The 19,153-nt window shown below is 41.9% G+C and overlaps 1 protein-coding gene across 2 annotated transcripts in view; it reads right to left on the bottom strand.

Annotated features, from left to right (window-relative positions):
• The window catches only part of LVRN (laeverin), a 195,003-nt gene that overhangs the window by 103,951 nt on the left and 71,899 nt on the right, over positions 1 to 19,153 (bottom strand). The window contains exons 7-9 of one of the 2 annotated variants that reach the window (XM_030193509.1): positions 7,531 to 7,674; positions 7,115 to 7,180; positions 6,884 to 6,949 (exon numbers count right to left, since the gene is read on the bottom strand). In XM_030193509.1, the coding sequence (XP_030049369.1) occupies positions 6,884 to 6,949; positions 7,115 to 7,180; positions 7,531 to 7,674 (276 nt within the window). The remainder of the gene's footprint in view (positions 1 to 6,883; positions 6,950 to 7,114; positions 7,181 to 7,530; positions 7,675 to 19,153) is intronic. The other variant, XM_030193510.1, reaches the window with a different exon arrangement.

Below are 19,153 nucleotides of genomic sequence, written 5' to 3'. Positions count from 1 at the left end.
TACAACGGGAATATGGAAGAGAAAGCTCGGATGAGGGGATGGGGAAGAGAGAGGAGAGAAGCTGGACCCATGACACTTGACATAGAAGACATATAAGGAGAGACTTGCTAACCTGAACATGTATACCCTGGAAGAAAGAAGAAACAGGGGTGATATGATACAGACGTTCAAATATTTGAAAGGTACTAATCTGCAAACAAATCTTTTCTGGAGATGGGAAGGTGGTAGAACTAGAGGACATGAAATGAGGTTGAAGGGGGGCAGACTCAAGAAAAATGTCAGGAAGTATTTTTTCACGGAGAGAGTGGTGAATACTTGGAATGCCCTCCCACGGAGGTGGTGGAGATGAAAACGGTAACAGAATTCAAAAATGCGTGGGATAAACATAAAGGAATCCTGCTCAGAAGGAATGGAACCTCAGAAGCTTAGCGGAGATTGGGTGGCAGCACCGGTGGTTGGGAGGCAGGGCAAGTACTGGGCAAAAATGGCAAGGATAAATCAAGGTCAGGTATACATATAAAGTAGCACATATGAGTTTATCTTGTTGAGCAGACTGGATGGACCGTACAGGTCTTTATCTGCCGTCATCTACTATGTTACTATGTTACTATGAGGGCAAAGAGAGAGATGCTGGGATGGGGGAGGGGGTTGAGCAGAAGGAAAAGAGAAAGATGAGATGTGATGGATTGAGGGAGAGTGGGAAAGATGCTGGAGCCTGAGAGAGAGAGAGAGAGAGAAAGAGAGAAAAATGTGGTACCATGGGGAGGGGTCAGGGGAGAGAGAGAGAGAGGAGAAGCTGGCTCGGGAGTGGGAGTGCAGAAGAATGGGAAGAGGGGACTGTTAGTCAATTGAAGGGCCAGGAAGGGGATCAGGAACCCTTGGAGGGGGGCCTTTGATTTGTCTGGGGGGGGAGGGCAAAAGGGGGGGACATGGGATTGGGGGTCCATAACGCTTTGCACTTATCCTGTGTTATGTTTTACAGTTAACACAAGGGAAATGCAAACAGTTACTGACCTGTCCAACAACGGTCCCCTGGATGTTCCAGGAAGCAGGTCTCATTCATTATGTCAATCTTTATGGACATGAACGTTTCTTCCCCTTCTGCAATGGGGAATGAATGTCCATATTTTTAGCCCATCCAGAACAAGTCCCCTTGCCAGATGCACGTTCTTCAGTTTTAGATGTTCATTATCCTAGCTCTGTAAAATAGAATTTGAATGTCCATGCAATTTGGACATTTAAATGCCAGTTTATGAACATCTAAAACATGAATAGTGCTTCTAAAATAAACACTGTAGTTATTCACTCTTCCAACAGATATATTTTCTTTGACCCAACACAACTATAATTTTTGTTACTTGCTAAGAGGTTGGAGTTACCTGTAACTCCTCAGGGGGAGGTTTAATATTGGGCTATCAGGGTATGTTGAATGATGGATTAATACCTCTTTTTTTGCTTTTCACTTATTATTTAGATTTTTTTCCTCTTTTATACCCAGTTTCAGGGGTTTCCTTTGTTCTCCTCCTATATTTTGGATTGAGTTGCATGATTTATATTACTTCTGTAGATGTTTGTTTGTGAAAAATTACTTTTTACATTGTTTGCTTTATCAAATATTGTACCTGTGTATTGTTTTGAAATTCAAATTCAATACATATTACTTTTGAAAAAAAGATGCACTTAAAACCATAAAAGAAGCACTGGTTCACGATTATCCCCCAGAATATGGCGCCCAAATTTGCATTCAGATCAAAGATGCACATGCAAATTAATTAGCCAACAAACCATTAACTAGCAATACATTGATGTCAACAATCAATTATTGCAGTTAATTAGTAGTAATTAGCTTTTGTGCATGCATCTTCCTGCATGCTATTCAGTAACCCCGCATGACTAGGGGCCATTTTAAAAAGTGTCAGTAGCCATACCACTGTGTCACCACACGCCAAATTGGCGCTAGAAAATACTTTCTAGTGCAGGGGGCATGCCCAGCAGTAATCAGGCAGTGCCATGCGCTGCCTGGTTACTGCTGGGCTATCACTGGAGCCCCTACTGCCTCCTAAATAGGAGGCGATAAGGGCTGCCCCAGGAAATGGCTGCACACCAATGCCTTGGATTAGCGCATGGCCATTTCTGGAAAAAAATCATCTTTTACTGGTGGCAGTAAAAGGGGGCTTTTTACCGCCATCTGGTAAAAGGACCCCTAAATCCCCTAGTGTGCAACTCAGGCCCTAGTGGCGGATCCACCTTACAATAAATTTCATCATAACAGAGTACTTCTCCGTTCGCACCCTAAGTTCTTACCTAAGGTTGTGTCAGAGTTCCATCTGAACCAGTCAATCATTCTTCCAACATTCTTTCCCAAACATCATGCCCATCCTGGCAAAAGTGCACTGCATACCTTGGACTGCAAAAATTGGCCTTTTACTTGAAGCGTACTAGGCCCTACAGACAGTCCACCCAGCTTTTGATTCCAACAGGATGGAGGTTGCCATCGGGAAATGCACAATCTCCAATTTGCTGGCAGATTGCATTTCATTCACTTATGCCCAGACTGGGCTGACTCTTGAGGGTCATGTCAAGGCTCACAATGTCAAAGCCATGGCTACGTTGGTAGCCCACTTGAGGACAGCCTCCATTGAAGAAATTTGAAAGACTGCGACATGGTCTTCAGTCCACATATTCACATCTCACTACTGCCTTGAGCAAGATACCCAGCACGATAGTCAGTTTGGCCAGACAGTGCTGCAGAATTTGTTTGGCGTCTAGAATCCAATTCTACCCCCCTATGCTCATTTTGTTCTACTCCGGGCTGCACTCTCACATAGTTTGTATATAGTTTCAGGTTAATTACTATTTTGCACTTGTCATTGCGAAGTCCAAATGACCAATGCTTGTTGTTTTTGGTGAGCCTGGTAGCTAGGTATTCCCACATGTGAGAATATGGTCTGCTTGTCCTCGGAGAAAGCAAAGATGCTTACCTGTAGCAGGTATTCTCCGAGGACAGCAGGCCAAATATTCTCATATACCCTCCCACCTCCCCTTGGAGTTGATTCCATGCTATGTTATTGTACTGATGATCCCGCACTCTTGTGACAGGTGAGAAGGCACTAATGCATGCACGGTGGGGACAATGCTTATGCTCCGCACTGGGAGAAGTGGATCACGTCACCCACATATGAGAATGGCTTGCTGTCCTTGGAGAATACCTGCTACAGGTAAATATCTTTGTTTTTCTGACAAAATAATGTGGAACATTTCATAATTGATGTTTTAAAAAACGCTATTTGAACTAGGTAGTTTCCTTGTGACTCAAGAGAAAGTGTAGTGTCTAAAATAAAACCCAGGATCTTAGAGGTCCGTTTAATCTTTAGAGACAACTTATTTGTTATTAGTAGACTATCTGGAATTGAGGTGACATCATAAGCCAAGGCAATTTAGTTTTATCAGTATTCAGTTTAAATTCATGTATTGAGCTATAATACTCAATCACAGTAATACATGAGGCAACATTAGATGTAGTAGCAGCCAAATCATCACAAACCAGAACCAACAAAAGCATGTCATCCACATAGGAATAGAATTTTACACCTAATGTAGAATGTAATGTAGAAAATCAAAGTCAAGCAGTAGACATGTAAACATTAAACAGAATAGGTGAAAGCAGGGAGCCCTGTGGGACCCCAGAAGGGGGTACCCATTCCTCAGAGAAGGCATCTTTCATTTTGACAATGTAATGCCTGTTAGATAAAAATTCACTAAACCATAAGATAACTTTGTCTGAGATACCAAGTGAATACCACTTAAATAAAAGAATACCATGATCAACTGTACCGAACTGAATAAGTATCAAGGCTACACCTTTAGACAAATATTTTCCTAGTCCTGGTGATCACTAAAGATTTATTTCTAAAGTAAAATTTTGCTCATGATGCCACAGGCCAGGTAACAGGGTAGAGTAATAAGAGGATGGATGTGAGCAACCTATTACAGGTTAAAGTAGATAGGGTTCTCTTAATAACTGAGCTTGGGAAGTTGGACCATTAAGTCAGCGTACAGTCTCTGGTTTGGAGCCAGAAAGCTGCAGGTTGAAATTCCAAGATCCCTACCCTGAAAGGCAGACTGTAGTGTAGCAGTTAATCAACATACCAACCAGTCATTATAGATTATATAATATTTAAGGGCGGGGAGTTGCTGACGTGGGCTACCGTTAAGATGTGTTATTTTGTTAACCCCAGTTATTAGTAACTAGGTGTCTTGGTGCAGTGGGTTCAGAACCTGGGGAACTGGGTTCACATCCCACTGTAGCATAATGGTTAGTGCAGTGGGTTGAGATCCTAGGGAACTGGGTTCAATTCCCACTGCAGCTCCTTGTGACCCTGGGCAAGTCACTTAACTCTCCGTTGCCCCAGGTACAAATTACCTTTGATTGTGAGCCCATTAGAGACAGAAAGTACTTGCAAAAACAGTATATATGTAAACTGCATCTACAGACAGGTGGTATATTATATATATTTATTTAGATTTTGCTCACACCTTTTTCAGTAGTAGCTCAAGGTGAGTTACATTCAGGTACTCTGGATATTTCTCTGTCCCAGGAGGGCTCACAATCTAAGTTTGTACCTGAGGCAATGGAGGGTTAAGTGACTTGCCAAGATCACAAGGAGCAGCAGTAGGATTTGAACTGGCCACCTCTGGATTGCAAGACCAGTGCTCTAACCACTAGGCCACTCCTCCATATCAGGTGTGGTACAAACATAAACACTGATAACTATGCCCCTTAGTGTTGCTATTTTTAGGTGTTTACACGTTTTCTAGGGAATTTCTTTACATGGTGACTAATGTGCTATTTCTGCGCCAATTTTTTGGCGCATTAAAATGTTATAAGGCCAAACATTGCAGATTCCACAAGACTGTACTCAGTTATAGAATAGCTCCTCAGTGTTTCCGTACATATCTGAAAAAGGGGCGTAATGATGGGAAGCACATAGGTAGGTCAGGGGCACTCCATTAAAATGTGCACAGTGTTGCAGAATTAGAAGGATCTGCACCCAACTGCATGCCAGGATTTACACCAGTTTCAGTTGGTATAAATCCTCACGCTGAAATTTGGGTGCAGATTCTGGTGCCACACACACTATTCTATAAAGGAAGTCTATCTTTAGGCGCCCTTTACAGAATGTTGTTTAGTGCCGATTTTTTTCAGTGCCAATTTTTTGGCACCATATACTGAATTTAGCCCTTTAAGTTTAGGTGTTTATTTTCCAGCACATTGTTTCAATGTTTTCAAAGCACATGTACTTTTGCTGGGTACCTTTTCTGGCTGAATAAAATACGCATATTTGTGCAGCTAAGGAAGCATCAGCACAGAAAACACACAGATCTAATGCAGGCATGTGGAAAGGTGGGAGAGTAGTTAGGGAAGTGGTATTTTTCCAGTGCTTATCTAATAAGAATCTATTTATTTTGCTTATATAGGGAGCATTTTATAGGTGTTTATTGGTAAAATTCTAAATTCAGAAGCCCTAGTTATACCTAACAGATTCATATCTTTTGGTGGCATCACTCAGAATTTTGACTGTGGTTGTGCCAGCTATTTCTGAGCATTATTAATGATGCAAACAAAACAATTCCAAAAGGGCGTCTTTCGTTTTGCAGCCCATAGGTGTATAGAGCCCAAATTCTTTGATAGAAAGAATGAAAAGGAACACACATGCATATTTTTGACCCAACAAAACAGATGGGGCTGGGGTAAAACCATTTCAAATGTTTGCTATGCTATTCAGGGAAGGTCATCCTAGATCTCCTCCTTAAGGTTTGGGTTCAGCAATAATTTTGACACGGGTTCAAGTTTCAGCATCAGTGCCCTTTGGTTTCATGGAACAATATAGCGCATTGGCGCCTGACTGCATACAAGATTTTTGGGACTGTTATATCTTTGGAGGTGGTTCAATTGAAGAAGATATTTTATGGAGCATGTTTTGGCTTTGTGACTATTTGTATCACATTATTGTGGTGTGGATCAACGCTGACTTCTCATTGAACACATCATTGGAGCATTGTTGAGATAAGTACACTTCATCTTATAGATACTTGACTGGACATGTTGATCTTGTAATACATTAGGGTTGCAGGTAGTATTTGGTGTGATAAAAAGGGTAGTGGTTAAAGATTTTTTGGTTTGTATGCAGCATATGATTTTATATTTTCATACTATTTTAGTATAAGTTTTGAGGTGTTTAATAAAATCTTTGGATATTTCACAGTTGTTGTGATATATTATAACCAATAGGATTACAACTATATTGCAATTTATTTACCCATTTGATGCAAAAGCTCCATAAGGGTTAGAGATGGTCCACTTCAGAATAATTCCTGAACTTTAAAACTATAGCAGGAAGTATCAGAAGCAAATCATTTGCACTCAAGACTACGAATGCAAATCTAGCTCTGACAGAATGAAACATTTGCAAGCTGTGATACTTCTAAGAATGATTTGATGTTTCATTCATGTTTTTTTGACATTGCAGAAGTCACATCAGAAAACCTAAATGGACAAGTTCATCTTTGAATAATTTTTACACTGGTCCAATGAAAGGCATCACAAGCTGCAGAAGGTCCAGCTTTCTTTGCAACCAACAGAGCCACTAGAATTCTGCAGCGACAAACTGAATATAATCTTTCTGATTTACAGTCAACATGGTCTTTTGTTACATTTGCTAGCTTCTCCAGTGCATGCCCCTGAGAGGACACTAGTTTTCTCCATCATTCCACCCAAGGAAAATGTTCAGTTTGCACAATTTAGAGGGCAACACAGCAAAGCTCTAAATGCATTTTCTGTGAGATATACACAAATGGAAGAATAAAAGGAGTGGAAAAGTACCGTTTGCAAATGACTCCACAGATCCTCCTGGTCAACATTTGAGAATGAAAATTTCTTCAAGTATGACTGTGATGAAACAAATATAAGCTTCAGTAAGAAGAAATGAGTGGCATGCAGGGAGAATGCATATTTCACATGAAAAGCAAGAAAGTCATTTGTGCGCATGCTCATTGTTATTTTCAAATTGAAAAGCCTGCTTCACAAATCCAGGAAATACTTCTCTGAACTCACGCTGAGCCCTTTGGTAAACAGTCTCTCTGTCAGAAAGCCAGAAATCATTCGGACAAAGGAAGCACCCTGAGGCACAAAAGAGAGAATATGTGAATTATTTAAATATACTTAAATATTCAGATGGTGACATTCAAATTAGAACTTTAAGTGGCAGTGACCTTTTTCTACCATGAGTTTGAATTCTTACAATAAACTAAGAATGCATTCATATTTAGTTTCTCTATGGCTGAAACTGAAATACATTTGTTTGGAACCAGAAATTACAGAATGTATCAAAGCAAAAGTAAATGTTAATTAAAGCTTAAACTAGAAATTATCAAATGTCTATCTTCTTTTTTGTATGCATTCCCATGTTTGCTGTTGTTTTTTTTTTTTCTGTGTGTGTGTCATATCAATGAATCAAAGTTCCTTTGTACCTTGATGTAAGTAAACATGTTAAACAGAGGTACTATGTGAGTAGTTAGACGAATTTCTTCTTTTTTCACAGACAAAGGTCGGTTGGCTACAAAATCATCTCTTGCAAACATAGTCTGTAAACTGTAGAGAAGGAACAGCTCATTCTAGAAATGAAAAGGCAGAGATAGATTTTAATTAGATGGCAATGCAAAAAGATCATATACAGGGTTATCTCTGTGCTATACCACAGTACATATCTGCGTCTAGATCAACGGTTCTCAACCCAGTTCTCATGACACACCTAGCCAAACAGGCTTTCTGAATACCCAAGATGAATATACATGAGATTGATTTTTATACAGCGGAGGTAGTGCATTCAAATTTAGCACATGTATGTTCATTGTGGGTATCCTGAAAGCCTGACTAGCCATGTGTGTCCTGAGGTCTAGGTTGAACAACTATGGCCATTGCTCATTTCAAGGTTTGCCTTATTGGTTTGAGGCGCCTTAATAGATAATTTCACATGTATTAAGAGACTCAGAACATATTTTGTAATAGGTAGCAATGTACTGTGAATTTTCAGGGTTCTGTTCTATGGAAATCCATGAGAATGCAATGAAAACTCTTGATATATGATGTTATTACAAGCTTGATGTATAAAGAGAAAATCCATCATTACAACTGGATACTCTTCCACCTGCTTATAAATGGATTACAAAATTTTGGTTTAAAGCTGATATGGAAAAGATCATGGCATAGCATAACAAGACCCTGGCTAAATGGGAGCACATATTGGAACCCTTTCTTAATCATTGCTCATAGATTTTGCTTATGGATATTCATTGCACATTTGTTTTTTTGCATAGTCCAGTGGAGGGAGGGGATTGGAGAGGGGGTTGAGGAACAAGTTGGGGATTTATATATCTCTCTCTAAAATTTAGAGGTACCTGTTTGCTTCTCAAACATAAAGGCCCAATTTGTTTTACATAGTGCATATTTTGGTTTCTTATGTTTGATATATATTACCTTTTTTTAACATTGACTTGAGCTTCTAATAAAAAAAAGCTTCAAATAAAAAGACCTCTAAACATTAAAAAAAAGGAATGTTTTCTGTATGGCTGTGTCTGTTTCCTACAGACTAAAACCAGACTGATTTTGCGCAGGTTATAGGTATACACGATTTATCCGTAAAAGGGGACAAATGTATAACTGGGTGCCAAAGTTAGATGCCTAGATTCAGCACACTGAGCACTAAGGGGCCTTGTACTAAGCTGTGGTAAGCACAAAATGGCCTACCACAGGGCTATGTGGACCCCGTCTATTGATCCCAGGACTGATGGGAAGATTGCCATCTCATAGAAAAAGTCTGATGCTCTACCGACTGAGCTATTTGGGCAGAAGGTGGTCATGGTCCAATATTGTTCTGCCTCACTCATGGGGAATCAAATGTACTGGGTGTTCCTCCTTAGAAAACATTTCAGGAACTGTGCAATGCATCATGACATGGCCAGTTGACTGATGCCTGCAGCAGCTCCCAGAGGGGTCTGAAAAGTTCCTCTGGTCAGGAAATCCAAGACAATGGTAATCCTGATATGCACTGGAAGGGCCTGACCCCTCCAATTACTGGGCACAATATCTTCCTGAAGATGCTCAAAGAGGGTCTCCCCATCAGAGGAGTTTTTGCGTATACACTGCCTATCAGAGGTTCATGAACTGTGTTCTAGATCTGCTGCACCATGCCTCGCCCTCTCCATCCCCCTCCACTCTGCTGTCAACACCTTTGGTGGGCCTGAAGACAAGCACCAAATAACTGCTCAGTACACATGTCTCTCACTGCAGCCACACACACCTACACCCACACACAGGCCCACACCCAGAACAAAGGTACACCTACACCCACATACAGGCCCCCACCCAGGACAAACAAAGACACACACCTACACCTACACACAGGCAGATACCCAGGAACAGGAAGAGTGGTAGCAGACAAACACACACACAACACACAACTACTGGCACACACGAATTGTATACTGGGTCAGATTGGGAAGGGGGAGGGAGCGACTTGCAGGTGGCTGGAAAGGGACATAGAGACAGAAGTGAAGCAGGAATGGGCAAGAAGAGAGTGGGCAGGAGTGGCAGGGAAGAGTACAGGTGAAAGAGGTATAGGATGAGGTTAAACACACATCAAAATTGCAAAACATCATAGTACAGCGCACTAGCACACTCTGAGTCCTAAAAGACAAGTATCGCCGGGTCTAGGAGCTTTTTACAGCAGCTGCAAAACTGACGTTGCCAATTTTACAGATTACGCTTTCCACACCAATTTTGAAAACACGCCCACTATCTGCCCCACCACGCGGAAAAGTCAGCACAATGAGCAGGTGGTGCACCCGCCTACGCCTTTAGAATCACACAACTTGCAAGCGTCAAAAATTGCCAGATCCGCACCTAAATTCTGCGCTGATCCTTTATAGAATTTATACTCCTAATTTATGAGCATAATTTAAGCTCCTAAATTTATGCTCCTAAATTTTAGAGCATAGAGTATGCTTATAATTTATAAGCATAAATTTAGGAGCATAAATTATGCACATAAATTTAGGAGCATAAATTTTAGGAGTATAACCTTTATAGAATAAGGCCCTTAGGGGCCCTTTTATAAAGGTGTGATAGGCTCTATGCACATGCAGCATGTGCCAAAACGAGATTACCGGCAAATTAGCTTGCCCCCAAATTTAGCATGTGCCCATACCGCTAGGACAAATACATTTTTTATTTTCTACAGCGCGTAGAGTGTCCATCATTAATCGGCACTTGCTGTATGATGACCGGTCACCAAACATGTAGCGCGTGATGCTTACCACTAGATCAATGAGTAGCGTTAAGGGCTCAGGTTTTACCGCAGGCCATTTTCCTGGCCCACTGAAAAAGTCCTTTATTCCAGACGTGGTAAAAAACTGACCCGGTGAGCACCAAAAACATGCACCGACTCACTCCAAGATGGCGTTGTGAATGGACGCACCTGTGTTAGCTCCTGGAAGTTGCTCTGTTTTTAGGTCCTCTACGGCACCTCTGTCGCCTCATTAAGCATGGGGAAACGGAGGGGAAAAGTGAAGGAACATCCCTCAGCTCCTGTGACTTCTTCAGCGACGAGGCAGACAACTTTGCAATTTTTCAGACAGCAACCAGGTCCTCAGGGCTTTTCGACCCCCCTCTGCAACTCTCGGCACTTTCGGTGTCGATTGAGAATGGAAACGGGGCTTCCCTGAGCCCCGTGGAACGAGTTGCTCCACCCCAGCCTGGAGGGGAGTTGCTGGCAGCTCTGTCAGGGAAGGAAGCCGAAGGGGCTCAGCCCGACCTGTTTGAGGGAGTGTCTGCAGTAATGGAGGCTGAATCTCAACACCGAGAACTATTGCTACAATCAGCTTCAAAGGTATTGCCTCAGGATATAGTTTCTAAACTTGCTTGTGTTGAAGATCAACCTCACCCTTCTTCAGCCATTAGTGGTGTGAATAGATCAGCAACTGTGACATTAGAGTCACTATGGGATATGGTTTACAGCATTCACACTTCTATGCAAACTACTTTAAAAGTGAATACTTCTGACATAAAGACTCTTTCTGAGGCTGCCCTGCTTCAGGCGCAAAAGACTGCACAGCAAACCTTAGATTTGAAAAGACTGTGAATATTAAAATTCAAGAAATGGGATCTATAGAAACGGCTTTGGTTAAGGATAATAATTTCCTACATAAAAGATTGGAGTACCTAGAAAACCAGACTAGAAGATTAAACCGCAGGTTTCTTAATTTTCCCCAAATCGCCTTATTTCCCCTTTGGACATGGTTAAAAAATATATGATTGACATTCTTGGAATGGATAAGGACTCACTTCCTCCCCTTACTCGGGCTTATTACATCAGGAGTGGTGGAAGAAAATCCCCCGATAGCAGGGGAAGGAATGGATCTTACTTCTTTCCTTGAAAGTTCATTGGAGATAATTACTCAGAGGTTGACTCTGCTTGTTACTTTTGTGCTGGAGCCTGATAGGAATGCTGTATTAAGGCTTTCCTTGAGACACTTAGAAAATCTGTTTTTGGGCTCAAAAATTCATATTTTTCCTGATCTCTCAAGGCCTACACAGATGAGACGGAGGGCCTTTTTGGAACTCCGCCCTAGGGTGGTAGCACTGGGAGCAACTTTTATATTACGTTTTCCTTGTTATTGTAATGTAATGCTTGAGGGTAAACAGTTTCAATTTGTAGACCCAAACAGTTAAAACAATTTCTAGATGCTAGAGTGGAATTGAATGTTGTGTGCCTCCCTAAATGCAGGCTGGGGTCTGAACCAGAGGTTGCAACCACTAGTCCTTAATTACTGCTATATGTTTTACTTTAAATTCTAAATTCTTGGATTCCAAAATTTCCTAAACTTGTGGACAGAAAGGCTGTTAATGATATTTCTCTTTATTTTTTATTTTTGCCTTTTGTATAAATGCCGATTGCATATTCACGTATTGTGATGATATATGGAAATATATGAATAAAGAAATAATTTAAAAAAAAAAAAACCACGCACCCACAATACCACAGGACATTTTTTGCCACAGCTTAGTAAAAGGACCCCTTAGTGCCTAACTTTGGTGTAAATCCTCACATCTAAATTAGGTGCGGATCCACCTTATTCTATAACAGCATGCATAAATTCTAAGAATGCCCCTTAGTCGCCCATGACCCTTCCATGGCTGCACCCCCCTTTTTGCAGCCACATGACTAAAAATGCATACATAAATTTCAATTAAGGCTAATTATTTCAGATAATTGATTATTAGCACTAATCGGCTTGTTATTCAATTAAATTGCACGTGCAAATCAGGTGCAATTTTAAGTGCCATTTACAGAATTTTGGGGAATATGTAAAGCACTTTGATTGTAACCACAAAAAGGCGGTATATCAAATCCTATCCTACTTCTAGTGTGTGTGCCAGTGATGAGCTTATCTGCCCTGCTTTCTTGATTCTACATTTCTTCTCCTTTCTTGAAAATTGCCGCCCTTCTACATTTTAGATGATGACGTTGTGACTGAAGGATCAGACGCAGACCTACTGCCTTTTTCTTTAAATAAAATTTTAAAAAGAAAGACTATCTCCCTTTCTCTTTGAATGTGTATGTACCTATCTCTTTTGTGTTCCTATAGTGCTTGTCAGGATGCTATGTTAAACTAGAGAGATCGGCAGATAATATTTGGTGATATTGAGTTTACAATTTTAAAGGTTTGATTTAGTGAGGATTTATATTTGACAGTTCTTGGTTCAAATGAATTATTTATACCTTTACATTTTGCTGATTGGTTAGCTTACTTGATCCAGTTAAAGTTATTTTTGAGAATATTTTTGAGAATTCATTCTAAGAAAACCTTGAAACTTTGAGAGGGAGATATTGTGAAGTGGGTGGAATCTGCCTAGTATTGAATGAAGTACTGAGTGAGGAATCCTAATGAAGCCCTTCCTGCAGAAAAAGCTATTTTAGTCAGGGTAATAGAGGCAGGATTCTAGATAAGCATAAGAAAATTATATATATTTTTTAAATAGTTAGAATTTCATTAATAAGGTTTATGTCTCATCACAGCAGCTCCCAAATTCAGTCTCAGCTGCTAAACCTTTCTCAGAAAATTTTTCAGCTTTTGTATTCAATAGATTTTCTGAGAATAAACTTCAGTTTCTGTGAATAAATTTCAATCACTGACTTTCCAGAACTTTTAACAGCATCTAAATTCTGTCAATTCAGACACCAATCTGTATTTATAAGTGACCAGAAATTAGCTCAAATTTCCCCAAAACACTTTCACAATTTTTCTCTTCACTTTCTTTCACCATTTTCTTTACAAATTCTTAAAAAACATTTTTTCACTCTCTTCAGTCTCACATCACATAGATCACTCTCACACTGGTCCCTACTTCTTCAAACCCAACCCTCTTCTCCTCAAAGGCCACCAGAGCACTGCTCAGAAACAGGTTCCCCAACTTATGCAGCTAATCAAATCCACACACTCAAGATTCTAAACTGCAGCTTCCATGCAAAAACCTGGTGCACAGTACAGACATTCAAAAAACTGTAATTTTTATACATAAATAACCCTTGTTTTTACTTTTAAACTTTCCACATCAAGTCATAAGCAAGTTTCTTGTTGATTTGTGTATTTTAAGACATTCACTTTACTGTCCATTTTCACCCATAAATAGCTTTTCTCTGAGGTTTACCAGAGCTTTCCTCATTTTCCGCACATGCACGGCGACATCACTGCTGATGACATCATGCACATGTCCCACCGTGTATGTGCAAGGATGGCATCAATAGCTTGCCCCTAGCTCCATAGCAAGTTGAGGACATTCCTCCTGCCTCCTCCTGGGCTCCCTTCATCTACTGCCAGCTCAGAGCGCATCACAATCATGCATAAGACATGATCAACACAACCACCACCCACTGCTCTCCCTGGGATTTTCCCCAGCATCACAAGGTAAAATTTAAATTAAAACAATTATTACCCATAGTTTACAATAATATTTAATGTGCACATTTTCTGTAACCGTAGAGAAGGAACAGCTCATTCTAGCTGGAGTCCAGTGACTGCATTATTAGGGTCACTAAGGGGACCAGAAAAATATTACAAGGAGTGGGTGCCAACAGGAAATCTCAGGTACTCCACAAGGCAATGAATGCTCTGATGAAACGTGTCTCCAGAAGCCACAAAAAAAAGTATGCGCCTTCAGATAAGAACAAAACCAAGAAAGCAGTAAGGCTGTAATCCCTAATTCTTGAAGACATGCAATGAGGAATGAATGATCCACTAGACTAATGATGCATAAAAGTTGAATGAGACAAGAATGACTAGCTTACCAGCATCTAAAATAAGGCAGATCTGGTTCAACATATACTAGTAAGCAGGTACTCTGAGCCATGTCCTGCCCTAAAACTAGACTGTCTGTACTGTGAGACACGCATCTGGTCTGGGAAAGGAGCCAACTGAAACAGGAGTAACTTTTCTAAAATTTTGGATTAAAAAATGTTAAGTGAGAGACTGGCCAGTTCACAGGTAATGAAGGGTCTAAACTGGGTTTATGTGTAATGGAAGACCTAGCCCTGGAAATAAGGTTTGGAAATCCTTGGTTTAGAAAGGAAGTTTAAGAGCAGAGAAGGAAAATGAGGAGTTTAGAAAGAATGTGGTATAAAATGAAGAATTAGATGACTAACATGAAATGAAGGAAAGCTGCTAATAGATATAGTAAGGTGATTGCTAGAGCTAAAAAGAGACTTTTATCCTGCATGTTCAGAGACAGCAGGGAATAGTTCTAAGGAGCTTTTCAAAATCATTTCCCATTTATCTGAGAAGCCTAATGGGAAATCAAAGAGATACCAGAGAATTTGGATGTGTATATATATATATATTTGTCTTGCAAATATTTGAATGGAAAATATTGTCAGATTTGCTAAAGTGAACAGATGTGTGGCCTGGGCAGGGTTTGGTCCGGGGGGGTGGGGGGTGGGATCAGGACTAAAGGGGGGGCAGAGGGGGGATCCAGAATTGAATGAGGGGGTGTCAGAGGGGGATCAGAACTTTTGATGGAGAGGAGGAAGGGGTTTTGGACATGTCCTTGGGGGGGGGGGGGGGGGAACCAGAGGAGGGCCATAGATTTGAAGGTGCACCACCATGGCTTTGGGATTCTGGGGGCTCGGATGGAGTAGGTGTGGTAGGTGGGATGCACCTTAAGGCTTTGCTCTTAACCTGTGTTTGTTTTGCAGTTATACAGGGTACATGCAAACCCTTATTGCTCACTCCTAAGAGGGCCACCTGAATGTCTGAAGCAGCAGGTCTAACTCCCGATCATCCATCTGTTAGGGACATGGACATTCCTTCCCCTTCTGAAATGAGGAATAATGTCCAACTGGAACAGATCAAATGCATCAGCAGGAACAGAGAGCCTGTACAACTTTTCTGCCATTGTAACTGGTGCCTAAATTTGCAGTTCAAATAGGAAGAAGAAGGAAAAAGGAAACTGTAGTCCTTTTATTGGCACTGTGAGCTTACCTGCTTCTAGGCCAAGGGAAATGAACCCAGCAAGAACACTGAAGTGCCATGAATGCACTGAAGTGTGTCCCTCCTCTTGTCTCCAACATACTGGGTACCAAAGGAAAGAGAAAGGGGGGACAACACTCCAAATGTCCAGGATATTCCAAATGAAAGAGGAACCTAACTGGCTAAAAGGGAAGATTGGAGGAGGCTGCAGTAAGATTTTTTTTGTTTTTTTAAACTACAGCCACAACCCTCTGGAAGGACTGGGAAGGGGGGAGGGGGAACAGGGGGAAGAACCTGGCACCACCGAATTTAATACCTCTGGACTATGTGGAATGGCCACCTCCAATCCTAGCCCCATAGCCTGCTGCTAAAGCACCATTTTTTCACTTGGCCAATATTCCACCAGTAGAGATGATCCAGAAGTTCCAGGAAAGGCTTTCTGGTGTAGATAGTTGCTATATCTGGCAATATGCTTATAGCATCTTCTGGAGTCCCCCAAAGGACAGCGATCTAAGAGATTCAGATCTAAAGTAATCTCTAGAGAACTACAGTATCCGGCATGTGTAACAAATAGAGCTGTTTTCTGCAAATTATGGAAGAAGAGACTACTGAAATGTGTTCTTCTGTATATTCTGACTGTGCTCTCTCTCTTTTGAAATTGAACAACTAGGTGCAGAAATTCACTGGCAGCAGGAATAGCAGTGATCACAACAACGTGCAATAGAGAAAGTAAGGCTATAGGAATAAAATTGAGGTCACCAGAGAAGAAAACATTTCAGGAGTATGTACAACATAGCTAAGACCTCTGAAACAGAGGTACCATCAAGGTGGAAAAGGTGTGAAAGTAGGAACCTTTCCAAGCTGGAGAAGGACTCTAGAACTAAAATATAAGCTAGGTGATGTGTATTAAAACAACCTGCTTCCACTGTTCAACAGAGAGATCATCTGTGGTGAACATCTGACGGGATATAAATCCCGAAGAAGGAAAGTTCTTAAGTACTACAATAGAAGTCAGTTTCCAACTTCATAACTTCAAGCTGAAATTCAACTGAATTCATCAGCATAGCTGAAAGTCTTAGCATGCAAAACAGTGGAAACTTCCAATCTGAAGGACAGCTAATAGTCTCAGGATGCAGTAATGCAAAGATTACCAAGCTAAATGCATCAGAAATGTCAAATCTGTTACAAGCTCACTCTGTCAAGTTCAAAGGCGTAGCCAGACCTCGTGATGGGAGGGGGCCAGAGCCCAAGGAAGGGGGGGGGACATTTTGGTCTCCCCCCACCACCACTGCCCCCTGCCGCCACCTCACCGCCCTACCATTCCCCACCCACTGCCAAAGCAATTCCCCCTCCAGCTGAAGCCTTGTCCAGCGCTGGCTTCCGGCACCACTGTGTTGCCTGCCCTGCTCTCTCTTCACTTCACGTCCTGCATGCTCCTTTAGTGAAATTCAGCATCACTAAAAGAAGCATGCCAGACGTGAGGGGAAGACAGAGCAGAGCAAGCAACGTGGCAGCACTGGAGACCGGCACTGGATAAGGCTTCAGCTGGCGGGCCAGACTGTATTTTTGAAAAAGATGGGCGTCCATCTTTTTTTTCGATAATACAGTTTGTGCCGGGCAAATGCATCGGATTTAGGCGGATTTGAGATGGGCGGTATCGGTTTTCAGCGATAATGGAAATCGAAGGCGCCCACCTCAAAAACGAACAAATCCATGGCATTTGGTCATGGGAGGGGCCAGGATTCGCAGTGCACTGGTCCCCCTCACATGCCAGAACACCAACCGGGCACCCTAGGGGGCACTTGTAACAATTACAAAAAAAAAATTAAAATACCTCCCAAGTCCATAGCTCCCTCCCCTTGGGTGCTGAGCCCCCCAAATCCCCCCCACAAACCCACTGCCCACAACTCTACACCATTACCATAGCACTTATGGCTGAAGGGGGGCACCTAGATGTGGGTACAGTGGGTTTTGGGGGCGGTTTGGAGGGCTCCCATTTACCACCACAAGTATAACAGGTAGGGGGGGATGGGCCTGGGTCCACCTGGCTGAAGTCCACTGCACCCACTAACAACTGCTCCAGGGACCGGGTTATTGTAATTAGGTAGTCTGCAGGGTTTATGTAGTGTGGGTATATTGTTGTCAGTGAGAGGTGTGGTCAATTCATGATAAATTAGGGATATAGCATAGATTATTAAGAGTGATTTGGTAGTGTTCATTTTGGCGTTGGTTTTGAAAAATACAGTAGGAGTTGATGAAAGACCGTGGTCAGCTGTGGATAGCAGTAGTATATGATGGGAGTTTCTGGTCAGTAGTGAGTTCAGTGTGATGCTGTATAATGCAGTGAAAGCAGAAGTAGCTAGTAGGAATATGCAGTCAGAGTGCAGTTCAGTGTAGTGAAGTGTTATGCAGTTGAGCAGAAGTAACTGATTGGAGTATACAATCAGTAATATGGTTCGGTTTGCTCAGTATGATGCAGTATAATGCAGTAGAAGTAGAAGTGATTGATAGGATTATACAATTAGTAATACGATTCAATGTAGTGAGGTATTGTGCAGAAGTATTTAGCAGAGTTGAACTGATTGGGGTATACTATCAGTAATACATTTCGGTATATTCAGTGTGATGCAGTATAATGCATTAGAAGCCGAAGTGACTGATAGGATTGTACAATCAGTGATACAGTTTAGTATAATGAAATATTATGCAGTTGAAGCTGTGGTAACTGATGGGGATTTACAGACAACAATTCAATTCAGTCCATCGTTAACAGGAGCCGCTACAGGGAAATAGAATTTAGTGACAACGGTAAAGTAGACAAAGAATTAATGTATTCATTTATAGGCTTAGAGTTATTAATTGAGCCTCTCAAAGTTCTGATTGGTCCAACGCAAGTCTTATAATTAGGACAATGCTCTGGCCCTATAGGCCCTCCTATTGCTAGAGTGCTAGACTTGTAAAAACGACTTGTATTTTTGATTGTAAACAGATGAGATAAAACATTCTTGTTATTTCTTGGCCTCAGGGATAAATCAGCTTCAGCAATTCGATTATCTGAGGCAGAGAATTGCCGCGGTAAGTTCTTCACTATAGTCCTCTCAGGTGTGCTGTCGGGTCGCTAAGGGTCTGCAGGTCCAGTGCGGCGTTCGTGGGTGGGCAGGAGCTAGAACAGGAAAGGCAACGGTCTGTGTCACGCTGCGGTCTCGCGGTCGTGTGAATCCTGGTGAAGAGAGGGCTGTTCTCCTCTTGTTGTTGTAGGGGGGCAAGGCGGTGGTACAGTTGAAATCAGTTGATTTCCCCGCTGCGGTCAGCCTCCACCGGTCTCGTTGACCTCCTCACTGCAACCTCTGCTGGTCTTGCCAGTTGGAGTTCAGTTCGGTGGGGTGCCTGTTGGTTGAGTGCCGTTCCAGCCGGTCCACGTGTGTGGGCCGTTGGCTGGGGCAGATCATGGCGGTCCGCGTGTTTGGGCGCTTCAGGGAGGGCGTCCAGCAGCCACAACGGAGGTTCGGTGCTCTGTTCGGGCTACCACACGTTCGAGTGAGGTGCGCTAGCGAGGGTGATTCTGGCGAGC

This window comes from Microcaecilia unicolor, chromosome 2, assembly GCF_901765095.1.
Source record: "Microcaecilia unicolor chromosome 2, aMicUni1.1, whole genome shotgun sequence".
Taxonomy (NCBI): Eukaryota; Metazoa; Chordata; class Amphibia; order Gymnophiona; family Siphonopidae; genus Microcaecilia; species Microcaecilia unicolor.
This window is presented reverse-complemented; position numbering and strand designations above follow the sequence as displayed.